The sequence below is a fragment of the Leucopleurus acutus genome, assembly GCF_964270905.1.
Source record: "Leucopleurus acutus genome assembly, chromosome: 19".
In the NCBI taxonomy this organism is placed as follows: Eukaryota; Metazoa; Chordata; class Mammalia; order Artiodactyla; family Delphinidae; genus Leucopleurus; species Leucopleurus acutus.
In genome coordinates, this window is record NC_139161.1 from 56,963,320 (window position 1) to 56,979,070 (window position 15,751).

Sequence of the window (15,751 nt, forward strand, 5' to 3'; positions counted from 1 at the left end):
TCTCCGAAGCCTTCCCTGACCAACCACACAGAACTGCTACCTCACCTGGGTTTCTGAAGCACTTTCTACATCACCCCCATCACACTGACCTTGCTAACTGACAACCCCTCTCGCCCCACTGGTACCGTGTCAGCTCTCACACAGTCAGGGGGTCTCATTCTTCTCGGTACCCCCGTGCCCGGCAATGCTAGCCGAGATGACCCACATGACCACCTATCACCTTCTCACTGAAGACAGAGAAATTACCCTCCTGGAATCCAGTCACCTATTTCTTCTCTTTCAAATGCCGAATCTTTTTCCTTCAGCGCACTGTTAGTTGCGGAACTCCAACACCAAAACCGGAAGAAAGGAGGAGTGCTGAAACCTGCCCTCCTAATCAGACACGAACGATAACTTATCAGTTCTTGGCCGTGACAGGAGTCTGGCTGGGTACCCACTGCAGAGACATCATTTAATTCTCTCAACCACCTTACGGGACATATGCTATTATGATCCCCGCCGCACAGCGACATAACCGAGGTTCGGGGGACTTAGGTCATTTGCTCAACACGTCAGGAGGCCAGAAGGTGGAGCCAGGAATACAGAGGTCACTCCGGAGCCTGGAACCTTAAACTCTGCACGCACCTTCCTCGTCCCGAGATGCTCCTGACGACTCCTCGGCGTGGCTCAGGGGCCAGGAGCCCGCGTGCGTCGCTCCCCGCATCTGACAGCGAATATGGTAAAGCTGTAACCGATGGGGCTGGAAGCTGGGGGCACCGTCCCCAGAACCATTTCCTCCCGGTGCCTCGGCGGCCCAAAAGTATCCCGGAGGTAACCGCAAGCGGCCCGCAAGCAGCCCGCGGCCGGCCCTGCCCAAGCGCCAGGCCCCTCGGGTCCGGCCAGGGATGCCGGCCTCGGGGCGGGAGGCGCAGGTCCGCCGTCGCGCGCGGCCTTTCCTCGGAAGCCTCCGCCGCCCCGCGCTCCTCGCGCCCCGCGAAGGTACCTCAGGTCCCGTGTCCTAGGCCCAGCGCGCTCTAACGAGGCGGCCGGTCAACGCCCCTCAGGCCACAGCCCTCCACTTCCGCGTCCCGCCCGCCGGAAGTGACGAACAGGAAGCTCCCGCTCCTCTCACGGGGGGGCGGGGAAAAGAAGATGGCGGCGCCCAGCAGCCGGTGAGGAGAGAGGACGCGGGGACCACGGGGGGGCCGCCGGACTCGTGCGTGATGGCCGCATCCCCGCATACTCTCTCTTCGCGCGTCATGACAGGTACTGCGCCCGTTCTCGGCACCACCTTGGGGGAATTTTCTTCTCTTTGCCACGTGTGACGCCGTGGTACCGCCTACCTGCAACCTTGGGAGCCCTTGGCGAGGTCGGCGGGGCACCAGTGCGGGAAGTGACTTTTGGAGTAGCCTGACGTGAAGAGGCCACGGAGCTAGGGTCTAGTCTTGCACTGGGGCCCCGGTGGTCCGCACGGTCTCCATCTCCTTCTCCCCCTGGGCGCGATGTCTGGTGCTTCTTTCAGTTTGCAGAGACTGGAGGCTGCGGGAGAGAGGGCGGAGTAGAACCTGGGGGCTCCACGAGCCTCTGGGCTTATTAGAGTCTTAGGTCCTAGCCATTTGTAAGTTACTTGTACGTCCCGCTTGAAGGACCGGGCAAGTGCTTTTCTCCCCCACCCCCCAACCCGGAAGCCTTGTTCCAGGATAAAGCGTCATGATGGCGATGATAAAGATGATGACCACCACGGACAGCGGGCCACAACCACCCCCTGATCCCCAGACTTTTGTCTTTCTCCATTAGCGTGGTCCCTGATATAATCCCTCCACGCTAAGGACCTGTCACAACTATATGTTGAAAGTGGGATGCACTTTCCTGCCCCTTGGCTCGGTTTCAGCTCAAATGTTACCTGTTCAGAGAGGCCTGACCACCCTATCTAAGGAGAGCCCCCCGCCCCTCTGTTCTTGCATCACCCTGTTTCTTTCATGATGGTTAGCACAGTCTGTAGTTATTTATTTATAACTGGTTTATTACGTGTTTCTCCTAACTAGAAGATTAGTATCTCTCTGGTTTACCTCTGTGTCCCCAGTGCCCGACGGTATCTCTCTGGTTTACCTCTGTGTCCCCAGTGCCCGACACAGTACCGGGGGTACACTGTTGGTGCTGAATAATTACATGTGAATGAATGAAATTTCTCCTGATGGAGTTATTAAACTGGAGGTTGGGAACTGTTTTGCCCCCCTCCCCCACGTAGTTTAGGGTGATAACTTATGGGTCACGAATGTGTTGCTGGTGGCCCATGTTGGAGATGGACTCCCTTTGGGCCTATTAAATGAGGCAGTTCAACTAGATGATCTCCAAGGTCTCTTCTGGTTCAAAAGGAGGGCAGGAGGGTGAGAAGTGGGAGTGTGTATAGATGAAACAAGATTGGCAGAGGTTTGGTAGTTGTTGAAGCTGGGGGATCAGTGATGGGGGCTCATTGTGTTCTGCTATTGCGTATGACTGGGATTTTCCATAATGATACATTTTATCTAAAGGGTCTGTAGTTCGTTTTGAACTTCTTTGTTGCCTTCTCCCATCCCCGACTGTGCATGTTTGATCCTGACCCTAGACACTCATTCTCAGAGAGCTCATCCTTTCTTAGTGCTTGAATTACCACCTCTGTAGGGAGGTTTTTCCAGTGCGCGTTCCTCAAGAGTGGCTGCTTTTCTGCCTTTCAGTTCTGTATTTTCAGCTTCCTATAGGACAAGTCCACCTGACTACTTAGAATTCCCCAGTTCAGTAAGTGGACTGCATATGGTCCACATGGTTTGTTGCTGGACCCATCTTTCTGATGCAGGTATGGGGGGAATTAACAGACAGCTTCTTAGCTTCCTGAAGCTATGAACATAATCGCCAAAAGATCTGCTAGTAAGTGGTCTGTGCAACCTGCTATGATCCACTTGGAAGATCCACTGGAAGAGCTTGATATGGAAGCAGCATGGGGGGAAGGTGGCAGAAGGGTGAATAGGGACTGTATCAGGTATCTAGGGGTCATGCCTGACTGTTCTTCTAAAGCTTCAAAGAATTTTATAGCCATTAAAAACTTTTCAGGACCTTTCAGCTTCTTATGTGTGCACTTCATTTTTTTAAAAAACTTAATTAATTAATTAATTAATTTATTTTTGGCTGCATTGGGTCTTCGTTGCTGCGCGCGGGCTTTCTCTAGTTGTAGTGAGCGGGGGCTACTCTTCGTTGCAGTGTGCGGGCTTCTCATTGCGGTGGCTTCTCTTGTTGCGGAGCACAGGCTCTAAGGCATGTGGGCTTCAGTAGCTCTGGCACACGGGCTCAGTAGTTGTGGCTCGCGGGCTCTAGAGCGCAGGCTCAGTAGTTGTGGCACACGGGCAGAGTTGCTCCATGGCATGTGGGATCTTCCTGGACCCAGGCTCGAACCCGTGTGCCCTGCATTGGCAGGTGGATTCTTAGCCACTGCACCACCAGGGAAGTCATGTGTACTTCATTTTAAAAGCCCTACGATCATGACTCAGTGTTGATGATGAATAGTGGATAAGATCATATGTTTCCAGGTTTTTTTTTGTTCTTTTTTTTTTTTTTGCGGTACGCGGGCCTCTCACTATCGTGGCCTCTCCCGTTGCGGAGCACAGGCTCCGGATGTGCAGGCTCAACGGCCATGACCCACGGGCCCAGCCGCTCTGTGGTATGTGGGATCCTCCCAGACCGGGGCACGAACCCGTGTCCCCTGCATCGGCAGGCGGACTCTCAACCACTATGCCACCAGGGAAGCCCTGTTTCCAGATTTTTAATGCATCTATTATAAGCCATGTGTATCTTCAAACCTACATTTGTTTACATGGGACCAAAATGTCTTTAAATTTCTGGGCACTGACTCATAGAGATATGACGTGTTTTGACTAAATGAAGTGTTTTTGTCATCATTTAAAAGTACAGTTTTCCTAGCTGTTTTTTCCCCCCCCGTAAAATCTTGGTTTTAACCCACATAATCTTGAGAGATATTTTCCAAAGTGGTTCTTTTCCTCACAGGAACATGCATTTCTCATTGGACCAATGGAACTCAAAACTCGTTTTGAAATTAAGGCCCAGAACAATAAAACTTGATGTCTTCTCGACATAATCTTTTAATACTGAAAATTGTATTATCCCAAAGAACAATGTCAAGGCAAAAAAGGAAATACACGCAGCATCAAATAAATAGATAACAGACCCTTACTATCAGAGGACTGAATTCAAAGGAAATTTCAATCAGTGGCCTGATTTCAACACTACTGTTCCTTCCTGTACCTATATACAGACAACACATATTCTCATGTATGTGGAAGATAAGCGTTTCATACTTACCTGAGGGTTGAGAATATGATTCCAGTGAAGAAGGGACTTATCTCCAGTCTAAGATAATTGCCATGTTTACTGAGGGGTGGTGATAGCTCTCCTTCCCACAGTCCAGGTGAGCGATGTGGGTGACCCAGTCATCAGACATCATCTCATTCTTATATGGAAGGCACTCTGCTAGCTGTTGTAACGGAGGTGAGGAAAGGAGAGTCCCTACCCCTGAGGAACTGAAAAACATGATGCAGAAACAAATGGAAATATTTGCATTAAGAAGTGCCACAAGGGACTTCCCTGGCGGTCCAGTGGTTGGGACTCCACCTTCCAATGCAGGGGGTGCAGGTTCCAGCCGTGGTCGGGGAGCTAAGATCCCACATGCCTCTCGGCCGAAGAGCCAACACATAAAACGAGGCAATATTGTAAACAATTCAATAACGACTTTAAAAGTGGTCCACATCACAAAAAATCTTTAAAAAGAAAGAAAGAAAGAAGTGCCACACAGAAACAGTGTGACGTGATAGGGCAGCTGAAGGAGACTTCGACAGTTTACAGGCAGCGGGTGGAGGCAGGACCGCGCCAGCAAGGAAGCAGCGTCAGCGCAGAGGCACGAGCTGGAGTGGTGGCGCGTGCAGTGCAGAGCCCGAGACAGCGAGTCATAGGTACAGGTTTGGGCAGGTGATGTGTATTCCGGGCTTCAGAAGAAAACCGTTGGCTCTATGGGACTTGGGTTGGAGAGGAAAGAGAGTTAACTGAAGTCAGGGCGAGTGGCTTGAATCCCACGCCTGTACCGTAGTCCCAGTGTGGGATGACAAGGGTCTGTATCTCTCAGCGGCAGGGAAAGAAGTGGACAGATTTGACCAGTGTTTCCGAGTTGACTGGAGTTGATGCTTATTAGGTGATGAAGGAAGAGTTCAAGGTGGTCCTGGAATCTCCAGTAGGCGATGGTTCTATCAGCAGTAGGGAACAGAGTAAAGATAAGGGTGAGAGTAACATTCTCAGAGAAGTACTAGAACCCATCCACGTGGAGATACTCAGCAGATGGAAAGAGGCGTAGTGACTCTAGAAATGGGTTGAAGATGAAAAATTACCCTGGAATTACGTTTGTTCAGAGACAGTATGTAGTGCTCAGAACAGCAACGACACAGCTGCCTTCACGTGGCTGACACAGCAAGAGGAGCCACCGCAGGAACCCGAGAACTGATAAGTTGTGGGCGGTGGAGAACCAGGGGTCCTTAGGGTCATGGAAGCCATGGAAGGAGAGACTTAAAAGAAAGGTGTGTGTGGGGGGGTCTGTGCTGTGGTCCTGTTGAAGCCTTGCCCAGGATGAGGCCTTACATGGAAGCATTGGATTTGTTGATGTTTGAGAGAAGGTTTAGAGAGAGATGATTAAAAGCCAAATTCAGATACAACAAAAATAGCTTCTTCCTAACTAGGTTCATAGACTCATACTTTATTGAGAGCTATTTCCTCTCCCTTTTCCTTGGCTTACCTGACATGGCCAAAATATTAATCTGAAACATATCTTCCAGTTTACTGTTATTTATTGAGAAAAATTCTGCTTCTTATTTTATACTTTTTAAAAAGTGACTGAACTGATTGTTTTATATTTTATTCTTTTTTAAAAATTAAAAAAAATTTAATTTATTTATTTTTGGCTGCATTGGGTCTTTGTTGCTGTGCGCGGGCTTTCTCCAGTTGTGGCGAGTGGGGGCTACTCTTCGTTGCGGTGCGCGGGCTTCTCATTGCGGTGGCTTCTCTTGTTGCAGAGCACAGGCTCTAGGCGCCTGGGCTTCAGGAGTTGTGGCTCGTGAGCTCAGGAGTTGTGGCTCTCAGGCCCTGGAGCGCTGGCTCAGTAGTTGTGGCACATGGGCTTAGTTGCTCCGCCGCATGTGGGATCTTCCCGAACCAGGGATCGAACCCGTGTCCCCTGCATTGGCAGGCGGATTCGTAACCACTGCGCCACCAGGGAAGCCTTATATTTTATTCTTAAAAAGATCTATGGTTTGGTCATTTCAGCATTTGATATAATAAAAGCCTAATGATCCTGAGATGAAAATGTTCCCTAGCCCTGCTGGAGAATTACACTCACTAAACGGTGAGCAGGGCTGATCAATACCGTTCATTCACAGGTCTGGATCAGGTCATTTCAAAGTTCTGACCCATCACTCATGTGTTGCTTACCGTGGTGTGGGCTCTGCTTCTGGGTAGGTCCAGTCGTCACTTGGTGAGAAGTATTAACGATGTTAACATTTTTTCCCCCTTCCTCTCTATTACAGGCTGGGTAGGAGGATGTGTCTGGTATCTAGAAAGGAGAGCCTTGCAGGAGTCACCTCGTAGGTTCCTGCATCTTCTCAGGAACGTCAATCAACAGTGGGTTACATTTCAGCACTTTAACTTCCTCAGGCACATGGTACGTTGAGAAGACCATCCTCACTTTGTGCTCCCTGCCTTTACTTTCCCTGTATGAGGGGACTGTAAGAAGAGTTTTAAGAAGTACTCTTTGAAAAGGACTTTTATTTCATGTGGTCTGAAGTTTATCCACAACTTTAATCCCTTGTTCTGTTTATACTTAACTGAAACCAGAATAATTCTGGTGTCTGAGTTTTAAAGTATGATCTTGAACTTATTGATTAAGTTTGGGAAAAGATTGAAAACTGCTGGCATGTTTTGACTAGGCCACAATTAGGAAAAGCTGAACTGTTATGATGCAACTTTTTAAATTCTTTAAAGTTCTGTGAATACATCAGTAATACAGAAATAATTGCTTTAACCGTGTGACCTTCCTGTTTTCTAATCAGCAGTGTATTCAAAAGTCTTTTAAACACATGCCCTTCTGAGCAGATTCAAAGAAATTGAGTTTGTGATTTGCTGGGCATTTTACAGTGGGCGTTGATAATATAGCTCAGTAGACTTTTGTCCAGGTCGACTTCGTGGTATCGGCAGTGTGGTAACTTACATTTGCCACTTTCTCAAATGGCAAAGAATCATAGGATGAAGAAACAACAGCGAAAAACTCATGATTTCAGTGCAAGCAGGAAAGAATAGCAAATTCATACTCTGAAGTCCTATTTGACATTTCTCTCACCTTTTTTTTTTAACTTAAAATGCCCACTTTAACTTTTAAAATCTTAATGAAGCACATTGTTTTGATGAGAGATTTTAATTTCCAGAAATGTTCAGACTTTTAAAGTTGGGGATCGAGGATAATGGATGTTTAGAAGAGAAACTCAAATATGTTTAATGCCTTTTTTATGTAAACAGAACTCTGAATTCATTCATGAGTTTGTAACTCCTTTCTAAGATGAGTATATGTAATTTCAAGTCTTTGTGATGTAATGAAAAATTGCTTAGCTAGTTATCAGGATAGGTTGCTCCAAGTCCCAGGAGCATCTATAAGTAACTAGTTGTTGATTCTTTTCTCTGTCAGTTTATTTCCGAGCCTTGGTTTCCTCATCTGAAAATTAAAGCGAGAGATACTAATAATGATCCGTCTTTTTTAACAACTTTTGAGAACATTGGATGAGATATGTATTCAATAAACTCTAAAGATATATGTTATATGAAACTGTAAAGTGCCTCAAGGATATTAGTCATACTTACTCCTTTTGCTAGTAAGTAATAGAGATTATCTGACTCTAAAATCCAATTCTTTTCCCCACACCCACTGCCCTAAGGTCACTGAGCCCTGGGTTGTGTCCCCCACTGAGTACGTCTGCATGCACTGTTCACCTGGGAACATGGAAAGTCAACAGGTTGCCTTGGCTCTTGATTATAGAAAACTTTTTCATTGTATTTGGAATATGCAACCTCCAGTTTCTGGTACTACATGGAGGGAAATTCTGGGGGAGATGAATATGAAATAAATTTATCTTTCTTTCAAGGAACTTAAATTCCTAGGATTTTCTAAGCCGTAGAATTTGCAAAACCAGTTAACTGTATTCTCCATATTTCTTTGTAGAGTGATTCCCATGTAACACTCTAACACAAGTTACTTCAGTGAGTATTTTTAAAGGTATAGGAAAATCTTTTAGGTATTTTACAAGTTGGACTGATGGAAGGTGCTACTGAATAAACATTTAAGAGCATTTTGGGCCTTGGTTTCCTAGTAACGTGTACCTTTTTTATTCAGTATGTCACACAACTGAACAGAAGCTTCAACCAGCAAATGAAACCAAAGCCGGAACCAGTGGCATCTCCTTTCCTTGAAAAAGCATCTTTGGATGAGGCCAAAGCCGAAATATACGAGATGAGACCTCTTTCACCCCCAAGCCTGTCTCTGTCCAGAAAGCCAAATGAAAAAGAATCAATAGAACTCGAACCCACCCCAGTAATTGAAGGCTCTATAGCTGTGGGAACAGAGACAAAAGAAGAAAAGCAGTGGAAAGAGATGAAGCTGCGTGTGGATGATTTGCCAGGAATTTTGGCTCGGCTGTCCAAAATCAAACTCACAGGTACTTTGTTTTTCCAGTCTCGTCAGATTCTTACTTGAGAGTGGTTTGGTTTTTTTTGTTTGTTTGTTTTTTGGTTAAACAAAATGCTAATTTTGTTATTGCCCCAAAAGGAATGATTTTGAAACTACGTGTCCCCTCTTAGTATTTTTCCTCTCTTCAACTTAATTGGGATTTGAAATCAAATTTTTGGAATTCTGTTTACGCAGAATAGTAAATAGTATTACCCTAAACATATTGTACTAAAAATGGTCTCTCTTTTATTTGCAGTTAACACAATATTTATCCTGCTTATTTCCTTGTCTTTTGTGTGTTCACACCTACTACCCTGTGACGATGCAGTAAGATAATGTGTTCCGTTTCAGTTCTGGAAACAAGAAGGACTGCACTGCTGGGCTTGATGGGCAGTGAACACATGGGCCCTGGGACTCCCAGCTCACTGTTGTGCTTTGCTTCTTGTAGGGCCTCTGGGATTGTCCCACATGTGTGGGAATGTAGATTGTTTCTCTGCGAAGAAAGCTGGTGACTACACTGTTGAGCAAAGCTTGTCTGATTTTGTAAATAAAGTTTTATTGGAACACAGCCATAGCCGTTGGTTCTGTGCTGGTGTCATGCTACCTCAGCAGAATTGAGTCATTGCCACAGAAAACTTATGTCCTGGAAAGCCTGGACTATTTCCTGTCTGGCCCTTTAGAGAAAAAGTTTGCTGACCCCAGCTATAGAGCATGGACTAGTGAGAGGCAAGGATGATGGGAAACAAATCAGTGGTGGTCAACTGAGAAATGACTTGGGGCTGAGTTAAGGAGAAAAGGGGAGAGAGAGAGAGAGAAATATTAAGGAAGTGGAATGAACAGAACCTCAGGTAGACGTGGTGGAGTGCTGGGGGCCATAAGATAGAAGGTTTAGGACACAGACTTGCAAGGAGTCTTAACTGCTGTGAGGGGAAGCAAGCCTTCCCCGGTCCTGGGCACTGTGCTCCTTGCTATCCTCCACGCGGCCCAGTTCTGAGAGAGAACGTAGAGTAGTGACCTCTGGGCTGGAGTCCCTGCCCTCAAATCCTCTCTCTCACTGGTTGAGTGACCTTGAGCAAGTTCCATACATCTCTGTGCCTCAGTTTACCCATCTGTAAAGTAGGGATAATAATGATACCTACTTCCTAGGTCAATACTGAGTTTTAAATGGGGTGACATCTGCAAATTGTGTAGAAGAGACCACGTTAAGACCTATACACTTGTTTCTTAAATAAATAAAATAACTTCGTCACCTGGGTGCCCCTGCAGGCACTTGAGTTTGCTGCCCCTGCTCTAGGACAACCTGGGGCCTTCTGCTGTGGAAGACTGGATGAATGGTTGTGTTGAGACTTAAGAATGTGAACAGTGAAGGGAGAACCAGGTTTGGGGGGAGAACAGTTTTGGACACACAGAATTCGAGTTGCTGCTGGCATATCCAGGTGGAGAGGTCCAGTGGGCACTGGCTGTGAAGGACAGGAGCTCAGCTAGACCACTGGGCCAGAAGAGCAAGCGGTCTTCAGTGTAGGGTTGACTGTGAAGCCATGGTGGTGAGCAGGGTTGCCAGGGGTCAAGTGTAGAGTGACCAGAGCAGAAGGCCAAGGACAGGACTTTGGGGCATGTCCCCTTTTAAGGATTGCGCAGAGTGTATAATGGAGTCTGCAAGGAAATAAATGGTCAGAGGAAGGGAAAGAGGAAGTGGCTTTGTCACGGAAGCCAAAAGAAAGCTAGTCCATAAAGGAAGTGATCAACACTTAAATGGTAGAGGTCTCCTAAGATGCCTGGCTATGAAGTTATTTTATTTGGCAGTTAGGAAGTCAGCGATGACAGCCTGCAAAGTCAGGAACTAATTTTCAATGTTTCTTGTTAGAGTCTCAAACGAGGTACTTTATATTATTAATTTAAAATAACGTCTTCAAGTTTGTTTCATAATGCTTATTTCTTTAGGGACAGATAGGAAAGGATGATAACTGGTTTAGGATCATTTGGGGTGGGCTGGGGGCACATTTTCCCCCAGATGTTGTATTGGTTTTCCTTTTCTGTACCTTATAGTGCTGTATATCTGAATAGGCATTCCAGATGCAGGGTTTGATATTTAAAACATGGTGTCTGAAATCTAAAGCAATGACTAAATCCCTTCTTTAATGGTACATGTTGTGCTCTATTTATGTTGCTTGTCGACTTACCAGTCCCTAGGTGTCAGTTTGCTAAGGAGCATACGTGGCACGTGTGTTCAAACGGGGCTTCTGCTGTCCCCTGAGATCAACTCCCAGAGGCCTGGGACCGGACCCAAAGCTCTGCATTTTGGCACGCATGCAGATGATGTGATGCTGGTGGTCCTGGACCACCCTTCGAGAAAGTGAAGGAAGGGTTGCACAGGCAGAGGGCCAGGCCCAGCCCCAGTGGCCTGGAGGATGTGGGAGAGCTCGCCCCTTACTTCCCGTGAGCCAGAGCAGCCCTTGCCACCACTGGCACGGGAGCAGCCAGCTGGGGGCTCTGGACCACACAGGAGAGATGTGCACAGGCGAGGTACACATCTCGGAGGGGGCAGAGAGCAGCAGCCTCCCCTGCAGCCACAGATGGAAAAGCCCTGGGCAGTAAATTTCTCCTTGGAGCATTTTATATATTCCATGCCCCAGGCTTTTGGACAAGCTAATTGAATTAAAGTCATTTCCTTCTGCTTATTCCATTTAAAGAGGCAGCACCCTTTGGGTGACCCCGACCCTCTTATTTGACCTCTTACCTCCCTGTTTATTTTATTACTTGAATTCACACATGTCTTGGAGTCAGCAGGATTTTTTTTTTTTAAAGAAAATCCCTGGTATCTATAAATTGATTTCTTTTGGACTCTTAATATCTTGGGCAATTCGTTTATGGCTAATGGTAGCTGAGACAGAAATACCTGGGAGTCAGTGATCACTTTTAGAGAACTAGTCTTCCTTTCTTTGCCTCCTTCTGTTTATAGCTGAAATACGCCGAGGATAACTAACTGTAGACTTAAGTGAAGAGCCACACAGTGACATCTTTGCATTTCCTTTGTAGGATAAGAGGGTGGCAGTGGGATGATGCTTTGGCATTTATGCCAGGATCTGGGCCAAAGTTTGCAGGAGATAATGCCATTTAAAGAGATTTTTTTTCTGTGAAAGGAAGTAAGACTGAGTTTATAAAGAAGTAATAATATGTCTCCCTTGAGTTTCTCTTGCCAGCTGAGCTATTTACAATATGTTTTTGGAGTTTGTTGCAAGGACCACACTGGGGTGAAGAAATTTTATTTGGATTAGGATCCTAAGAAGCTTTGGTGACTCAGCTGAGTTTATACTTAATATGTGTCAATAAAAAGCAGAATTTTTTTCCTGAATAATGTCTGTGCTGAAAAGCTACAACACATTTTCTGAGACCAGAATACTAAAATAGATTGTTTATTGGAACCAATAGATTAGGCTGTCCATGGAACTGATATAAACTACAGTCTGTCAGTGTATAGATTTTTTTTCCCCTAGAACCTAAAATGCTGCTTTTTATTAAAAGGAAAAAAAAAAAAAACAAGAATAGAGGATACAATTTTATTTTAGATTGCTTGTAGTTTTTAAAAGTCAACGTACTGTAATCAGCTCTCAGATACTGCATAAAGGATTTTTCTCATTTTCATAAAAATATTAGTTGAGTAGAATTTTAATTTTTAAAATTTTAATATATATTTTGAAATAAATACCTTAATATTTATATACTTGTTAAATGTTAAAGCAGTATTTTTATTAGTAAGTGTTTACTTTTAGAACAAATAGATAAGCAAAAGTAAGACGAATGGAATCTCCTTATAAGTCTACCCTCTCAAAATAATAACCATTTTGATGATTTTGGTGTATTCTAGAATGTTTTTCTATACATGCCATTCAGATATTTTTGCTTTTTAAACAAAAGTAAGATTATAATGTAAATGCTTTCTGTACTTTTTTAAAAATTCTGATTCTGGGCTTCCCTGGTGGCGCAGTGGTTGAGAGTCCGCCTGCCAATGCAGGGGACACGGGTTCGTGCCCCGGTCCGGGAAGATCCCACATGCTGCGGAGCGGCTGGACCCATGAGCCATGGCTGCTGAGCCTGAGCTCCGCAACGGGAAAGGCCACAACAGTGAGAGGCCCGCTTACTGCAAAAAAAAAAAAAAAAAAAATTCTGATTCTGTGCATATCTTTTTGTGTCCCTGTGCTCACCCTGTTTTTGATGACCTTCTCTTTTAATAAGTAGCGTTGTCTGAAGACACAAAAGCACATGATAACCTACCACCCAGTTTGACGTGGTGTTGTTGGACTTCTCTTGCATTTTAAGCTTGAGGATAGAGGCTCTCAGTTTCCATTACTGGTAAAACATTCCTGTGGCCCAAAGGAGACACAGAGGCAACCAGCAAGGGAACTTTTTCTCTGAAAAGGTTTTTCCAACGTGTTTTTGAAACCACAGAGCCAGCATCCTACTTTTTCCCAAGTCTGGTTTCTCGTGCCATCCACTTCCATGCTCAGCACACAGTGTGTCTGTGCCCAGCTTTTGCCCCAGTGCCCCTGCCTGCTGGGCATACCCGCTGTGCAGGAGCAGTGTTGGTGTGGGGCTTGCTCTTTGGGTTAAGGTCCTCAGATTCATCTCTGCCTCGGCTCTGTGAGAAGTACGTCTGGGCCAGGCCCTGCTTTCTCTCTGGTGTGACTGCTCTTCTCTCCCTCCAGCTGTGATGCAGCTGCCTCCAGACAGTCCTGCTGTTGCATGAAGTGGGTCCATGTCGCCGTGGTCCACCCTGGCCTCTGCTTCTGGCCCCTCACCCTCCACACCAGCCAGGAAGACAGGGTCCCGTCAGATAGCCTTTATTTCCCATATTTATTCATTTTCTTCCCACTTGGTATTAAGGTAGTCTAATTTTCTACTATTCAAATAGTGAAAGTAATAAGTCAGCTCTCAGCACCTGTCTTCAATTTCAACTCATCTGCACTGTATTTAACAAACATTTCTTGAGGGTTTTAGTATCCTCTCTTTACTTAATTTATTGCTGATGTAGGTTTTTCTCCAATTTTCATTTTTATTCCATCATTTCATTTGGTTTCTGGTAGGAGTGGGCCACATAGATGCCTCAGCCAGTGTTCTAAGTTAGATGAAAAATGCATTTATCTCGGCTATTCTGTTTTCTATTGATATATTTGTTTTAAATTCAGTTTGATGTTATTTGGATTGATTGTAAGTGTAAGAGGTGTGGTAGATGCTCGAAGAATGTAGAGATAAATTTCACGTGGATGATAATCATTCTCAAAAAAACATTGACGACTTTAAAGAAGAGGAGAAAAAGCTATGAGTTGAGAATGGGCTCAGCCCCACGTAACTGAAAACTTGAAGAACAGTGACTTAAGCAAATAAAGGGTTTATTACTCTTTTGTAATAAACCTCAAGAGAGGTTTATTACTCTCTTGAGTCTGAAATTAGGAGCCCAGAGCTAGTGCTCAAGGATGTTGTCTACATAGCTGGCTGCTGTTTTTTGCTCTGTTGTCATTAGCTTGTGGCTTCTGTCCTCAAGACCACAAGATAGCTGCCACTACCCCATCATCATGTTATGTTCCAGGCAGAAAGAATGAAGAAGGGGGATGGTGTAGAAAAGCAGAAGCCTTCTTATGAGACTTGGCCTTTTTAGGGATTTCCCTGGTGGTCCAGTGGTTAGGATCCTACACTTTCACTGCCGAGGATGTGGGTTCGATTCCTGGTTAGGGAACTAAGAGCCCTCAAGCCGTGCTGCCTTTTTACTTGGGAAGGGAAGCTTTTGATAGGAATGTCTCCTTATATCTCATTGGCCAGGACTGTACAGCATGGCTTTACAGCTAAAAGGGAGGTTGTAAAAAATTCTTACCTCTATCATTTAAAAAGCCAAAGCATCTGAAGTCCAGCCTAGTCAACTCTGTCGGTATCCAGCTTCTCTGTATTCTCACAGCACCCCCCGGCATTATGCAGTGTATCCCCTCCCAGGAAGAGGATGCAGGGCTGCCCACCTCTTCACCCCCAGTTTTCCAAAGAAAATAGAACAGCACCCCTAGGTCTGCTCTGGGACTACACCACACGTGCACTTCACATGTAACGTGTTTAAATGAAGACTGCTTTGCCACCTCAACATGCACTTTCCCAGTGGTGGTTGTGGACGTGTAGCCATCTGTCGGCAGTCTTTCCCTGTCATCTTGATAATCAGATACACACTTGAGACTCCTAGTTTGTGCTGGGGAGTTGTCAACCCTGGACTGTACAGTGAGGAAGGCCACCCAGCCCAAGACTACCTTGACAAGTGTAGGTTTTAGGTTGACAGTGAAACTTGAGCTAAACAAGGGAACGAGCCAGGTGGTCCCATGGAATTTCCTCTTTCCTTTCTTTGTTGCATTTAACAGTCACTGAAGGCTTTGGCATCCTAAGTTTTCTTCCTCACCCCAAATTCCATCATCGACCTAGGGGACTTCACTATCTTTAGTGGTTCTGAAACTCCTCGAATCGCTTGTTATAATGCAGATTTCTGGGCTTCATCTCCATAAGCCCCTTCCCTCAAGGTCTGGGATGGGGCCTAGGAATCTGTATTTTAACAGAGGGCGCTGGTAGGCATGGTCCCCAGAACATATTTGAGGAGCTCTTCTTACCTGGAGAACTCATTCACCACCTCTGTACCACCTCATCTTCATTCTCAGCAAACTACCTTGCTTTCCATTTCAGAAAAAAATAGAGCTTTAGTTCTCATCAAGTGGGAACTCAGCAACTTCCTGCAAACCGAATTTATCTGAATTCTCACCTGTCATTGCCTCTTCTCCCCTCTGCCTGTTCCCCCGACCCTCCCCCCCCATCAGTGGACGGCTCCATCACCGTGGCACCTGGGAGTCCTCTTAGACTCTGCAAACGCAAGCAGGCCTCCCTCCTCTGTGGAGGGCGGGTTAGTGCATCTCTGGAGGAGACAGAGACGATTGCTTCCCAACCCTGCAG

At 45.8% G+C, this 15,751-nt stretch overlaps 1 protein-coding gene across 1 annotated transcript in view; it reads left to right on the forward strand.

Annotated features, from left to right (window-relative positions):
• Positions 1-1,139: 1,139 nt before the first annotated feature.
• Positions 1,140-15,751, forward strand: part of COX10 (cytochrome c oxidase assembly factor heme A:farnesyltransferase COX10) — a 109,869-nt gene continuing 95,257 nt past the window's right edge. The window contains exons 1-3 of the mRNA XM_082861472.1: positions 1,140-1,245; positions 6,594-6,727; positions 8,447-8,768. Of these exons, the coding sequence (XP_082717598.1) occupies positions 1,203-1,245; positions 6,594-6,727; positions 8,447-8,768 (499 nt within the window). The 5' untranslated portion in view covers positions 1,140-1,202. The remainder of the gene's footprint in view (positions 1,246-6,593; positions 6,728-8,446; positions 8,769-15,751) is intronic.